This window comes from Toxotes jaculatrix, chromosome 13, assembly GCF_017976425.1.
Source record: "Toxotes jaculatrix isolate fToxJac2 chromosome 13, fToxJac2.pri, whole genome shotgun sequence".
Classification (NCBI taxonomy): Eukaryota; Metazoa; Chordata; class Actinopteri; family Toxotidae; genus Toxotes; species Toxotes jaculatrix.
Window position 1 is genome coordinate 10,808,813 of NC_054406.1, and position 14,682 is coordinate 10,823,494.

Sequence of the window (14,682 nt, forward strand, 5' to 3'; positions counted from 1 at the left end):
CTATCATCAAGTAACATCAAACTTTATCCATTCAAACTGTATTCCTGCTGTGGCTGCAGGACAGCGCTGCTAATGAAAAGGATATTGTAACAACACCACAGTGGGAACATACTCAGTTGAAAACCTGTCCCGCCCTCCACCGGCAGGCGGCGATGTGGTCACATGTGACGTCTCTTCTTCGACGTCTCGGTAACGTCCCGTAACGTCGCGTCACTTCGACTGCGACGTGAAGTGTACGACAGCGGCCTGTGTTCTCACTCGGACGCTGTAATTTTTTGTCTTCGGTGGAGGATTTGTGCCCGCAGTCCGTCACCATCATGAAACTAGTCAGGTATGTGGACGACAAAAGATTAAATCTGTCGAGCGCTGTGATGAGAGACGGTGAAAATGAAGCGACGGAGCTGGATGGAGTTAGATGTTAAAGGAGAGGGTGATGAGGCGGGAAGCGAAATGAATGGAGGCTGGTCTGTGCTACAATGACCGGGCTCCAGGCTCTGAAACAACCCGACAGACACACATATGTGGCGTCTTTATTAAATTTGTTGTACTGTTGGTTTAGCTGTTAAACCGCTCATGTATTACAGCCGTAATGTTTGCTAGCTAGCCAAAATCAACGTATAAACACGGATGCTGAACTACCGATAGGCCCTGTCTCTCTTTAGCATTTCCACTCTTAACTTATAAGTTGAGTTAACTCAATCTTAACATGTTGCAACATGATTTTAAAAAAGTCGTAGCCGGGAAGCTATTCGTGCATATAAAATGGAAGGCCCGCTTCACCGGAATGCCTTTGTTTTGGTACTGTAAGCTCCGTAGCTAGCAGCTAACACCGGCTAACTTCAGATGAAACTGTGCTTTATGAGATTGATGTTTTAAGTTTATTCCTTTGTTGTTCCTCAGTGGGGAAATTGCTCTGCATTTTACCCGCACCAAGTGAACAGAAACGCACACGTGCTTACTGTTTGAACTTATTTCAAGGTTTTTGATGAAGCTCAGCCATGAGACGGTTACCATTGAACTGAAGAATGGCACCCAGGTCCATGGCACCATCACAGGTAAGAAGAGCCAGCTGGTGCAGTGTAAAGATTGTGCATGTGGTCAGGCCAGCGTTATTAGGGGAGTGAGACAAACATAGTCCAGTTACTCTGCTGAGTCTCAGCTTAAAACACTGTTAAATCCTTTTCCTGCGCTATTTATTGCGTTTTAATACAACAGAGCTCACAGTTTAATTGTTCTCGTTTGTGTATTTCTGTGTTTGCTACACAGCTGAATGAGTAGTTGCTGGCGACTTGTGTGCTTAGACATTAACATCATCGGATTAGTGTGAATGCAAGAAACAGATGTGTTGTGAAACTGACGTGTAGCAAATTTATTTGGATATATTATTGCAGTTACTTCCCTTGTGGAGTAGATTGTGGGTCATCTGTGTTCATTCTCATCCCTCTTTCATGTCCGGTTAAGGTGTTGATGTTAGCATGAACACCCACCTAAAAGCGGTGAAAATGACCCTGAAAAACAGGGAGCCCACTCAGCTGGAGTCGCTTAGTATCCGTGGCAACAATATTCGCTACTTCATCCTGCCCGACAGCCTCCCGCTGGACACCTTGCTGGTGGACATCGAGCCTAAGATCAAGTCCAAGAAGAGGGAAGCAGGTGAGTGTGAAAGAGCCAACTAAAGTTGGGAAAACCAGGATGATTAGAGCACACCACGCTTTTTTTTACTGTGGAGACTGTGTTGTCCCATCATGTGTCTTGGAAGTTGAGTAATGTCCTGTTGAAGTCTTGTGATGTTTGTTTTGTTCACATTGTGATGTTTCTGAGAGATGTTGGAGTTGTCTCACCAAGATTATGCTGCACAGATGGAAGAGGAGAACAGTCTCATAAATTGTACACTTTTAAGTTTCAGACTCAATAGGTTTCAAGTATCATAAATAAAAGAAAAAGGAAGCTCTAGGTGGACTGAGACTTCATGATAAGCAGTAGAGGGAAAGTAAGAGAATGAAATTGGAGGAAAATATTTAGATATGTAAATTTTGCTTATCAGAGTTGTGTCAACATAAGAAGATCTACAATTAAGATCATTTTTACTCTTAAGCAAGTAAAGTGATGTTCCCGGACTGATGATATCGTTAATGCATGAACAGCCCCTAAATTTGGGTCCATTATTTAATATGTATGTCTGTTGTAGCACATGTATGTTGTGAGGGGGGAAGTGAAGTTTATACTTGGCCTGTCATCAGCGTGAAGGTGGCACGAAATCTGAGCTAGAATTAGAACCTTTAAATTAACCATGCAGGAAAGTGTCCTAGCTCTTCTTTTAGACTGAGCATAAATGTTGATATTTTGACTCCTGTAATGGCCGGTATGGCTTTGCTTATTCCCTAACATGGCTAAAGTGATGGATGTAGAAATTTCTTTGGAATTCCCTTTGGTTTTAAGAAGCACTGTCCAAAAGCAGATGATCCAAAGTTGATGATTGAAATTTTAGGACAATGAATTTTGCATCACTGTTGGTTTTTTGTTTATTTATTTAACCAGGTAAATCCATTGAGAACCAATTCTCATTTGCAATGACGGCCTGGACTGTTTAATCCTGTATTATTTTAAACTGACACTACAAGCAAAAAAAAAAAATTCTTGTCATGAGATGTAGTTTTGCTTTAACCCTTAAAGACAATGTAAAACCTGCCTTCACCTCATTCATTATATGGAAAAAACAATCTCACTTTTTCTGCTAGCATTCTTGAGAAATTGTAAGTTATGGTCTAAATGTTGAATGATCCATGCCTCAGTTCAGTACTCAATATCCTTGTGAATATCTCTGATGAATGTGCTGACTGTTACTGGGGTGTCTCTTCTCAGTGGCTGGCCGGGGACGAGGCAGAGGACGAGGACGTGGCAGAGGAAGGGGACGAGGCCGGGGCGGTCCAAGGAGATGATCACCAGGCCGTATGTTTGCTTCTCACCACCCAGCTGTTTGTACAGGATTTTTCTTTTTTTTTTTTTTTTCAGATGAAAGGTTTTGAATTTCATTGTGTTTTTCTTTATTACAATTTTTCCTTATTTTGTACATTAAAATGCTCCTTATGAAGAGGATACACTTGACTGTGTGTGTTTTTACAGCATTGTTGACTGGGCTATTTTGTTTTCCAGTGTGACACATTGATTTCTTACATTATGTTTTCATTACATGACTTAATAAAGTGTCTTTGCATGGAAATGTTTTCCCAAGTTCCCAAAATGCAACAGAAATGCAACATAAACTTGAAACATTTCACTGTTTCATTTTAACCACGTGACAATGGTTAAAATGGAAGAATAGAAATGGAGTAGAAATTTTCAAAACTTCAAATGTGCATGGACTTACGTATGGTAACTTTATAAAAGAATGTGAATTCTGTAAAAAAAAAAAAAAAAAAAAATTACAAAGTGATTATTTGAATCGTGGTGTTCATTTTTGTTCCAACCAATCAAGAGCACACAGTTTGACCAATCAACTGTCTGAAGATTGAGATCAGTTGATTAAATGAGTGAAGCCTGGTGTGCTGCTGCTTGATTGGAACAAAAGCCTGCTGCCACATGACCCTTTGTGGAACAGGTTTGAGACCTCTGATCTAAACAGTGCTAATTTCCCCTCTCCAACTCCAGCCTAGCCATATGTACCTGCAGCTGATATGAGAGACCCGTAACAAAGATCAGTTTTCTGTAAACACTTATCAGCGATGTGCTCCCGTATAGATAGAACCATTTAGCTTAAGGAATGGCTCTGATTGCAATAGAGAAAACTGCATCCCAATTTCTCATTCAGAGAAGTTAGGTCTGTGTTTGCTGCAGACTTCCAGAAGAGGCTGCTAAAGAGCGGCATTTGAACCCGAAGTGAACAAAAACGACCCAGATTAATATTATAACGAAAAGTCGTTGTGTTGTTTTTAATGTACAACCTTTTTGTGGTTCCTCAGTCTGTGAATGTGTCAGTTAAAGGAAACGGCACAGGTTAATAAATACTCCCAAAGAATATCCGGTATTTGTTACTTTCAAAATAAGAGCACTGCCGCCTAGAGAATCCACACAATGGAGGTCGTATGCAGGCGGGCAGTCTGTACACCGGTGGCGGCGAAACGAAGGCACGGCCTCCGTTTGGATACGGGTTTCAGCACACCGACGTCCCTGTAAACAGCTAATTTTAGCCGTGTTCTTATTTGTCGTGTTACCGAAAGACAACCCGAGAGGAAGTCTCAAAAGATGTGTGGTGTTGCTAGCGGCCGCTTCATGTATTTCGCTTTTGGGAGCAACTTGTTGAAGGAAAGACTGCAATTGGCAAACCCCTCTGCGATATTTTGCACTACTGGTCGACTGAAGGTAACTAATCGGTTTTGTAGAGACAGCTACAGTAAAACAGCTTTATTGTGTAGTTTTCCTTTTTAATCGATATCGCGTTCATGTCGTTTTGAAATTACTACGAGCCCAAGTAGGGAGGAGCTACTGTTTTTTTAATGTTATTTCTTACCCTGAAAGCTTCCATAGATGTAGTGTCTGTAGCAAATGCAGTATAATATTTATTAATTATTCATAAATTGTGAAAATTGGCCTTCGTTTATCCAAACGCGTCCAAGACGAGATCGCAAATATCGTTAACCCGACGGGAAGTAAACGCACCATGGGCAACCACACAATTTGCTAGCTAAATGGGGGAAGGTGTCATGGGGGGAAAGTTTGAAACCGTGTAATTATGTTTGTAGAATAATTGCCCGTTTTTTTCAGAGCTAAATGTCGCTACATGATGGTTACGGATAATTTCAGTCGGTTGACATGTGCCAGCTTTGACTCGGGATATCTCAAATAGTCTGGGTACGTTAACTGCCGTTCTAAACCAGGGTGCAACGGTTGGTAGCAACAACACGTATATTTAATGTCTCTGGTTTTCTGAAATGCACTTCGGCGTGGCCCTGTGTGTAAACCATTATTATTATTTATGATACTTGTCCACCTAAATCGCTAGAGTGTTATCTCCCCTTATAAACCGGCTGCTAAAAACAGGGCCTGCAAGTGACGTGGACCGACCAACAGCAAAACAGGTCCTCTGGGGACACCAATGAAAACACAAACATAGCACCCCTCTGTACATCACAGTGGAATAAAAGGCATTCTGTTTAAAATGTACTCTTCACAGCCTTTTGTCCCATACCTCCGACCCTTATCACCACCATTCTGTGTGTGTGTGTGTGTGTGTGTTTACGCAGGACTACAAGCTGAACTTTGGCCTGTGGGAGAATCACGTGGACAACGCTTGGCACGGTGGAGTGGCCACCATTGAGTTTTGTCCAGGTGCAGAAGTGTGGGGGGTCATCTGGACTCTGAGCAATGAAAACCTCACAAGCCTCGACAAGTGAGACACAAACACATACACACACACACACACACCATAACACAGCTGGTAATCAGTTCAATGGTTAACATTTGTCATTATAGCTGACGCTGCATGTTTTGTTCTTTCTGTGTCCTCAGCCAGGAAGGGGTGAGTCAGGGGGTGTACTCACCACTGGAGGTTTCAGTGGAGACTGACCAAGGGCCAGTGCTCTGCAGGACTTACCAGATGAACAATTTCCACGCCTGTCCTCCCTCTCCTCAGTACAAACAGGTGTGTGCACACAAAACACTGGTCCAAAGACAACACACTGGACTTCAAAGCCAAGCTACACAATAAATGACACATTACAAATCAGTAGTTAACTTGTACAATACGTGTCTTTCTCTATTGTTCATGTCAGGTGGTGTGTTTGGGTGCAGAGCAGAACGGCCTACCAGAGGAGTATGTGAAGAGGCTGGAGGTCATTCAGACCAACAACTACAGTGGACCCTCAATACTTGATCAAATTAGTACAGCTACAAAATAGAGTTTTAAAGTTTATTCTTGAACTTTGAAAAAGCAGTTGACAAAAAAACCCTCACAAGGTCCATTTAGTGGCCCTTCTGAGAGAACTAAAAACTGGATAGAAAACAAAATAGACTACTGAAAAGAAAAAGAATGGAAGGTCCACTTACTAGCAATTTCTGGGGCTTTCAAAAAATGTCACTATCTTCATCATGGCCTTCATCCTGACATATGTGACAGTAAAGTATTAATAGTGGAATAATTAAAATTTAGTAATGTAATATGTAATATGTAATAGTGATGATGAAGACCATAAGATGCAGCTGAATGAGGAAAAAGCTAGTAAGGGGACATTGAGGTAAGATTTTCTTTGCCAAACTTCTATTTCTTAAGTCGAGACAACACTGTTATGTAGAATTGTCACTACTGTGTGGCCAGAAGTTAATAATGCATGCTCTTAATGATGAGACATTTGGCTGAGGTCAACACATGTTGTACTTTATCTTTTATTTTGAGCTGCTTTGGAGCAGTTCATTTGAAAGGCATCCTGACAAATGTATTTAATTTTAGAGCCATCACTACAGAAGACTTAGTTATATTTAGTTAAGTAGTTTAGTTTAGTTACTTATTTCTCAGGGGAATATTAAACACAGATGAAAACCACTAAGACTTGTCAACCATTTATTGCACTGCCTTTATTACAACTTTATCCCTTGTTCTGTTTCTAGAGTGGCCTAAAGTTTGAATAATTTTCAAGGTCAGTCAGTTACACATGAATGAAACGTAACTTGGAGTGTGGTAACACAGCTTGATTAAAAAAATTATATATATTTTATTACGAATTGAAAATAAAATTAATGAATCATTTATGCAAAAGGAAACCACTTTATTTCTTTTTTTTTTTACAACAGTGGTCTTGGACAGAATGAGAATTTGTACCACTCCCAACATTTTTGATCCTCTAGAATTTATAGAAAATACTAGTACAAAAAGAAAACAACAAAACAGCAGTCAGGAGAACAGATGGTGTATGGTGACAGAATCAACACCCAATAACATGTTTTATGTTCTGTTGAATCTATAGGTTAAATTTCCACAAGTCTATGCAAATATGTAGACTTCACAATGGCACAAATCAGAATTTCATCTGACAGTAAAACAAAGGCTCATGCAAGCAACATGGTCAGAGGTTTATAGTAACCAAGTGTTCAATAACTCTGGGAATCCAGCAAGTTTATAACTCAAAGACTTATACATTCTAGAGAATTTGGCTTCAGAACTGCAAGATGAGCATCTGCCTCAATGGTCTGTGGGAGCTGGTGGGCAAAAAACATTTCCCCTTAAAGTGTTTAAATATAGAGAGAGAGAGATGGTGTGAAAAACATGAAGGATTACAAAAAGTCATGAATGAGAAAACAAAATAATGGAGCAGTGCACATAACAGAAACTGCTCCAAATGTGTTAAAATAAAAACCCATTTGTGAAGGAAAGCATCATATCAACTCAACTCTATACTGAGGTGTGCACTAAAGTCTTAATATTTGCAGACAAGAAATTAAATCACAGTTTTGTACAAAAGGGGCTTAAATAAAGAGTGCAAACAAAAAAAGCAGCAACCAAACGCAAATGAGTGCTTATGTTGATGTTGAAGTCAGTAGCCGTGGTTGAATGAGAGATTGATACCAGCTAAATGCTGTTTGCAGTTCAACGGTCTGCACCATAATACATCTGTATCTTCATTATTATGTTTATATATTATATATATATATTAGAGAGCACCACAACATGACTCTGCATTTATGTGGGACTCAGGATACAGGGCCACTGACAACACACTGAAGTCAAATGAAGCACTATCAATGCAGGCTACATTAATTAACTGCCCTCAGGTACAGGTGTGGGTTAGGAAACACACTGCATGGTCCAGTGACTGTCAACACAAAAGGCCATCGTTAGAATATCAGGGCTTTGCTCTGGTTGGTTAATCATCTGCTTTTATTTGCTGTTTTCTGTTTATTCCACTTACACACATTTCTGAACTCATTCCATCTGTTCTGCCTCGTCCGCAGCTTTCTCATTTCCGCTTTCATCCATAGGTTCTGGTCCATCCTCGCTGTTTTCCATCCGCTCTGTCGTATCGGCAGGCGGCTGCTCTGTGGGCTGCTGTTCTGGGATGATAAGGTTGTGCTTAAGTTTGCTCAGTTCAGTCATGTTGAAGCCGAGGAGAATGGCCGCCGTGTTCCTCTTGAGACTCTTCATGCACTTGCTGCGCTTCTTGCTGAAGTGGGCCGCCAGCTCTGCCTTGGTGAGAGACAGCCTCTTGCACAGCTCGTCGGTCTCAGCTTTGGTCGTGTAAGGGTTCAGGTTGAAGTATTTCGATATGAAGTCTCTGCGCTCCTCGCTGCTGCGGCGCTCAACCGGGCTGGGCTCCAACAACAGCTTCACCGCGGGATCGCTCGGAGTCTCAGGCTCTGGTGGGGGCAACAGCTTCTCTTGCTCTCGCTTCTTGCGCATGGCTGCCTTTTCTTCCCTCTCTCGCTTGTTTGCCTCGATGACCTGCCTCAATGCGGCCTCCAACCTCTGCTTAGACTGCATTTCTGCCTCTGACTCTCGAGGGTCTGTGCTGGGTGCAGCCGGAATCAAGCGAGCTGGAGCTAAAGTCTGTTTCATAGTCAGTGCTTGGGGCACTTGGAGAAAGTAGAGTCCGGGTGGCTGACTGATCTGCTGAACTGGTTTTGGAGGCGGCTGTGGTGCTGGTGCTGGCGCAGGTTTGGGTGGCTGTGGCGGCTGCACCGGTTTTGGCGAACACCGGCATCGCTGAATGTGGAGCATCACAGCCTGCTGGGTGACCTTTCCTGTGTAAACCCCATTGCAGTATATGCACTTGAACGCCTCCGTCTTGAGGATGGCATGAATGGTGGGTGCTACAAAGTGTTTCTGTTTCAGGTGCTGGAGGTGTTTGGATTCGTTCTGAAACTTCTCATCGCAGAAGGGACAGTACGCGCTGTTAATTTTCACAGGTGCTGGACAGATATCAGGCTGGCTGCTGGGCTGCAACTTAAAGAAGATCAAGTCGAGGGAATTTGTTACCAGGGCGAGATTGACCTCTGTGTCTCCGAGGATCTCTTTCGGTGCAGTGGTGTGGACGTCAAAGTAAGGGAACAGGATTCCGCCAATACCTTTCGAGTAGACCCTGTACTTCTGCCTCAGGAAATCACAGTATGCTTTGCTTGTGGGATTGTGCTGCTTCACATGCTCAGCAAGCTGTTTGATTGAAAAGAACAAAGCCGAGCAGTATAAACAATTCAGACCATGCAGCAGGTGCTGGAAGACACTCTTTTCTGATAGAAGAATTTTGCATGTTAGACATTTGACAGTTTTGTCGGGCATTTTCTTCAGGAATGCTGCTCGTGCCGCCACACTTTCCGACTTGGACGTGGGGGATTTTGTCTGGTGGGCGACCTCTGTATGCATGTCAAAGACATTAGAAGGGAAAAGTTCATTGCAAAGGGGACAAGTAATCCATTTCTTTGTTTGTGGTAACGAGTTACTTGTTTGCTCAACAGCCTTGAGTGGGGTGCTAGAGCTCTGAGAGACAGGCACTGCTACCTGCAGCGGAGCAAATGTGTAGGTGGGCATGCCGTTCACGTTGTTGCCAGTTGGGATCAGGTGACTCAGCAGAGACTGCGAAGTCAGCATGGTACCTTGTAGGGTGATATGGTTTGTTGGTGCATTTTGTGTAACCACTGCAGGCTTAGGCACAGTCCCAGTTCCAGCTGCCATGTTGGCCTGCAGTCCTGACGGAACAAGGATTTGCTGTGCTTGTGGAGTCTGTCGTGGTTGAGCAGCAGCAGGAGCTAGAGCCACTGGTGCCTGTTGCAGAGACACATTGGACACTGTGGGCAGCTGGACCATAGACGGTCCTTGGGGCAAAGTACTTCGAAGGGCTATCGTGGCACCGGGTTGAAGCAAACCTTTAGCCTCAGCACTAGCTAGCTGCACTAGTGCTGACGCTTGAGGGGGCAGAAAAGCTTGGTTGGTTCCAGGGGCACAGATTAGAGTAGTACTGTTTGTAGTTCCTTGTAGTTGCTGTAATGCCACCACAGTCCCAGCAGGTTGGCCATTACTTGGTAAAACCAAGGACTTACTGTTGAACACTTGAGGTTGCTGTGGTTTGGGAGCGATACTCGGGAATGTCACAAACACGCCATTCCCGTTAGGCGTTGGTTTAATGGTGTAGTTCTTGTTCTCGTGAATCATGCTCTGCACTTGCGTGCTGACCGAATAGTGCGAAGGCTCAACCAACATGTGATGCAACATTTGGTCTAGATTTCCAGCGTTCATCTTACACACTTTGCAGCAGTAGACCTTTACAGACGTTGTCCCTTGAATATGTAACCTGTAACCTATATACTGTTCTGCCAAATTGTCCAGGTGCTTGAGAATAATGTGCTTCTTCATCGCAAAGATAGAAGAGTTTGGAAATCCACATCTTCGACACTGATACCTCTCATTTCCACGGTGGGTGGGTAATGACCCCTCCCTCGGTGGCTGTATGTGGGTGGTGAGTTTGGCATGGAAGAACAGCATGTGCTTCTTGACAACCTTGGGGTGGCCGATGAAGAGGCACTGAGAACAGGGTGCGAGCGCACAGAATGACTGAACATATCCATGGCAGCGAGAGACATGACTCCTGAAGTTGTAGATGTTTTGTGAAGAGTACTTGCACAGGTTACAGCACAGAGATCGAGACCGATAAGGCCACTGAATAGAGAGGAAAAAAAAAAGAGTTGTATCAGGTTATTTAAGTGAATCAAGTTAAAATCTGTTTGCACAGCGTGTATAACATTGTAGTTCAGGTCAATCACATGAGCAAATAATAAGATTTTGTTGATTAGTAAATGTTCTTGACAGGAGCAAAGTGCCATTTTCACCTTTTTCTGCAGTCTCGTACTGTATCCATCTGTGAAATCAGCCCAGTCAGTTTCCTGAAAGGCCTCATCTTCATCGGAGTTTTTCTCAGAGCTTTCATTGAGATTCTGGACAGTAAACAACACACAAACAAACAATTCTTAAGTACAGGTAATAGGACAATGTAAATGTAAACATGATCATTTGTGCAGTTTTCAGTTTATTAGGAACAGCTAAATAAAACTCTGATCTGACTGACCAGCAATAAATTCTCCCTTCACAAAGGGATGTGTTGTTGTTGTTTTTTTTTGTTTTTTTTTTTAACTGTTTTAGAGTGTTAAATATTTTATTTACACAGTTACTATATAACAGTAAGAGCCAACTGCATTAGTTTTACTGGCATCTGGGTGATGATTTTCATTTTCATTTTTTAGGGATAAGTCAAGATTTTAGAATAGTTACTTTGAATTGTCTTGGCGCTGATAGAAACATCTTCATTTGTTTCTATCAGCGCCTGGTAGTAACTAACACATTACTACTGGCAGAAAGTGGTGGTAATGCACCAAAAGGCTGTTTACCAACTGCCATTAAACAACAAAAGAAGAAAAATAAAGTGTTACCACCAGGTGCCCGTAAATTGTGAGATTAGATGCTACTGTACAAACAGGAGAAACGCACAAAGACAACTAGCTAGCACGTCATAAGTCTACCACAACTGTGCAGCTTTCCTAATTTTACTAGAGTTGTTAAAATCGTTAATGGATCTCTCTCTTTCTCTCACTGTGTGTGTGTGTGTGTGTGTGTGTGTGTGTGTGTGTGTGTGTGTGTGTGTGTGTGTGTGTGTGTGTGTGTGTGTGTGGAAGAGTGGTGGATTGAATATCGAACAGTATTTTTGCTTGAAACAGCCACCCCTAGTATAACATGGAAATAATCAAGCAGTGTCCCAACGCTGTACATAGTTAATCTTCACCTCTGTGTCAAACCTGACAAATCAAGGTGCGGTCATTACTTTGATGTAAATACACCACTGAAATAAAGCAGTGCTGTTCATGGATTTGCAGCATTATCCTCGTTAGCCCAATACCACAGAAAATCTGTGACAGTAGACATGACATCATATCGCCTAACACCCCCCCTCCCCACCCAGTTGCCATAACAACCACAGAAAAAAAAAACCCCGCCGAGCAGCTTTCTTTTAATGTGACCATCATCATATTAAATTCAAATCTGATGTAATGTGTTTTCAGGTGGCCGTATTTAAATGATTACACCCCAAATTTAACACACATTATTCAATATAAACTGAATTAAATCATTTTTTAACACAGGTGTTTGCTGCTGCTGTTTGTATATCGCTGACTGCACTAATAGCAAGTATGACTTATGTTACCACCTTAAATGGGTATTAACTGTCTAGTGATACACAGTTAAGGAACTTGCTTTTATGCTTAACTAAAATATAAAAACTAACATGTATTTCTCCAAAGGATAGGGTGGCAGACAGCAGCTCTGTGATTTCTGGCCCATGTTTTGCATACTGCCATTCTTATTTGTTATGTTTGGAGCTGTTAAACTCAAAACCTTAATGTCACAGTTTGGGCTCAAAATGATGGTTGGAACATGAGCATTGGATTGGAACATTTGAATAGAGGCACTGATGATGGATATAAACCACAACCAACAGTGTACGTGCAACAAAATGAGCAAAGTGTTCAACTTTTTAATCTATTGTGAAAAGGCAAAAACAAGCAATCATAACAATCAAATAATACAGGTACTTGCTTATGTGTACTTTTAATTACACTTAAATACTAGCCTCACCTCGGACTCAAATCTTCAGATATCTTCACTTGCTTTCCAAGATAAAACATACCTTCAGCAGGTTTTGGCAATCTTCGAGGCCGATCTCACTGAGGACGTTTTTCACCGCCTTGCGTGCCTTTCTGATCTTCTCAATATTTCCCACCGGAACCTGATACATTATACCTTGCAAGCCTAATAAAAAAAAAAACAAATTGTAATCTTAAGCAGCATTACACATAGGACACACATAATTATTCTAAAAGTACGGAAAAATACAATTTAACAATATGTATTGTGTGTGCCTAAAGCACATTCAAATGTATATGACAGTGGGGTCAGAGGGTTTCCATCTCAAACCATATGAAGTAACCATTAGTTCAGAATAATAATTTCATTTTCCATATTTGAATTCAGCCCCACATACAGCTGATTGGTGAAGGAAGACTTTTCTTTATTAGAAAGAAAGAAAAGCAAACAGAAAATGGCTTATACTGGGAACAATAGCAAAGGCAGACACAATCAATGCAGTTAGCTGTGGTCAGTTAATATCTGCAGTATATATGTGCAGTACACAGACCAACAAGCCAGCATGAATTTCAACAAATCTATCATCTAATTCTGTTAAGACATAAACTTATTAAATACCTGGGGTGTGTCATTTCATAAAGTCATGCTGCTAAAAAAAAAACAAGGGAAAAAAAACAAGCAAAAACAAAAGACTTCTGAATATATCGTAGTTACCATTAAGTACTAAAATAGTAAACTGCAACATAAAGAAAAAAAAATCCCTGGACTATCCTACAACAATGACAGTGAAAATCACAGCATGATCATTAAAAACACATCAGTTACTGTGCAACAGCTGATTTCACTTTTGAATCTCACTCTGCAAGTTTCTGCATGAATAATATATAAATACGAGCTATTTACTGAGGGGTGAAGTGAAAACTTTATTTATTTATTTATTTTTACCAGTTAAAAGTGTGTATTTGGATTAAATCACCTACTAACTAATACCTGTCCCTGCACACAGTTACCGTCCGTGCTAACACTGTTGTGTCTGTGTAGTGCTGCCCACGTTGGGGTCATTAAAAAAGCTCCTGGTATCACGCTGACAGCAACGAGCCGGGTCACTAAGCCGGCCACGGCGCTTCCTCCTGCTTGAGGATGCCCTCAGCCTCCCCACAGATATTTACCTCGTCTAATTTTCCGGGCAGGTTAACGTTAGTTGCCGCTGTGCCCCCTCCGACAGGGCTAACGTTTTCCACTTCCACCGGCCCGCGACTGTCTGTGTCGACAAGCTGCGTCCCCTGCTAGTGCTGCACACACACACTCATCCGAGCAGCATCGTCTGTCTGCATACACCGCTGCGGGAAGAACGCAGTACAATCTGAAACGTGGTGTTTGCGAACCCCCTCCGCAGATAAGTTAATTTTGGTGCAGCTTTTGTCCCTTTCTTCCCCTATTGAGAAAAAATATGGCGCTCAAGTTCAGGATCTGACGTAGCCGTCCTTATTTGCATACTGCACAAACTGACCAATGGGAGGCGTCTCACCCTAAAAACTGAATAACTTTTTATTCTCCTAACACGTCTGTCAGCCACTGTGCCAGAGAGTCCAGGTGAAACCTCTTATTAGTCACTTTTTGAATTTCATGTAATAACTGACTTGCTAATTGGATTTATGGGTTCTGCAACACATAGCTAGGCCGGGGGGCGTGGCTCCTTCGACCCCCACTGGCAGTCACGTGGTACATGACTAAGGCTAACCAATGAGCTGTCGAGAAAATGAGCTAAATGGGTGGTCTTTCCATTATGACGTCACATCATGCTACTTTTTTTAGCCAATTACGTCGATCTACCATTTTGAATGGAGAAGAAGTGTAATTGATAGGTTAGATGTGTTTGGGCTAGCATAGCGTGAAGTGTTCAGATTTTTTAATGTGCTTAACAACTACAAAAAACAAAACGGCTAGCCAACACCGCACAGTAATTAATACCAATAGCGAAATTTAAGTTCTGAATTTTTATGCTGAGTTATAGTTATAACTACTTGAAAACGTTGATTCAAATCTTTTTGATTGAATTTCATGTTCGG

General features: G+C 41.9%; 3 protein-coding genes across 4 annotated transcripts; 2 read left to right on the top strand and 1 right to left on the bottom strand.

Annotated features, from left to right (window-relative positions):
• The first annotated feature begins 203 nt into the window (after positions 1-203).
• On the top strand, positions 204-3,096 carry snrpd1 (small nuclear ribonucleoprotein D1 polypeptide). Its single transcript, XM_041053853.1, has 4 exons — positions 204-331; positions 979-1,055; positions 1,462-1,653; positions 2,863-3,096. The coding sequence occupies exons 1-4, from the start codon at positions 318-320 to the stop codon at positions 2,937-2,939; spliced, it is 360 nt and encodes a 119-aa protein (XP_040909787.1). The 5' UTR covers positions 204-317; the 3' UTR covers positions 2,940-3,096.
• Positions 3,097-4,056: 960 nt separating this feature from the next.
• Positions 4,057-6,597, top strand: ggcta (gamma-glutamylcyclotransferase a). Of its 2 annotated transcripts, XR_005895177.1 has the most exons (5): positions 4,057-4,359; positions 5,241-5,386; positions 5,506-5,638; positions 5,769-5,972; positions 6,021-6,596. XR_005895177.1 is itself a non-coding variant. In XM_041053851.1 (4 exons), exons 1-4 carry the CDS (start codon positions 4,243-4,245, stop codon positions 5,892-5,894), a joined length of 522 nt encoding a protein of 173 aa, XP_040909785.1. In that variant the 5' UTR covers positions 4,057-4,242; the 3' UTR covers positions 5,895-6,597. The 2 variants fall into 2 exon arrangements, 1 of the variants encoding a protein (XP_040909785.1); XM_041053851.1 differs by having other exon boundaries at positions 5,769-6,597.
• Positions 6,598-6,747: 150 nt separating this feature from the next.
• Positions 6,748-14,057, bottom strand: adnp2b (ADNP homeobox 2b). The gene is made up of 4 exons (XM_041053847.1): positions 13,783-14,057; positions 12,657-12,778; positions 10,807-10,911; positions 6,748-10,636 (listed from the first exon to the last, which is right to left on the bottom strand). Exons 2-4 carry the CDS (start codon positions 12,762-12,764, stop codon positions 7,913-7,915), a joined length of 2,937 nt encoding a protein of 978 aa, XP_040909781.1. The 5' UTR covers positions 12,765-12,778; positions 13,783-14,057; the 3' UTR covers positions 6,748-7,912.
• Positions 14,058-14,682: the final 625 nt, after the last annotated feature.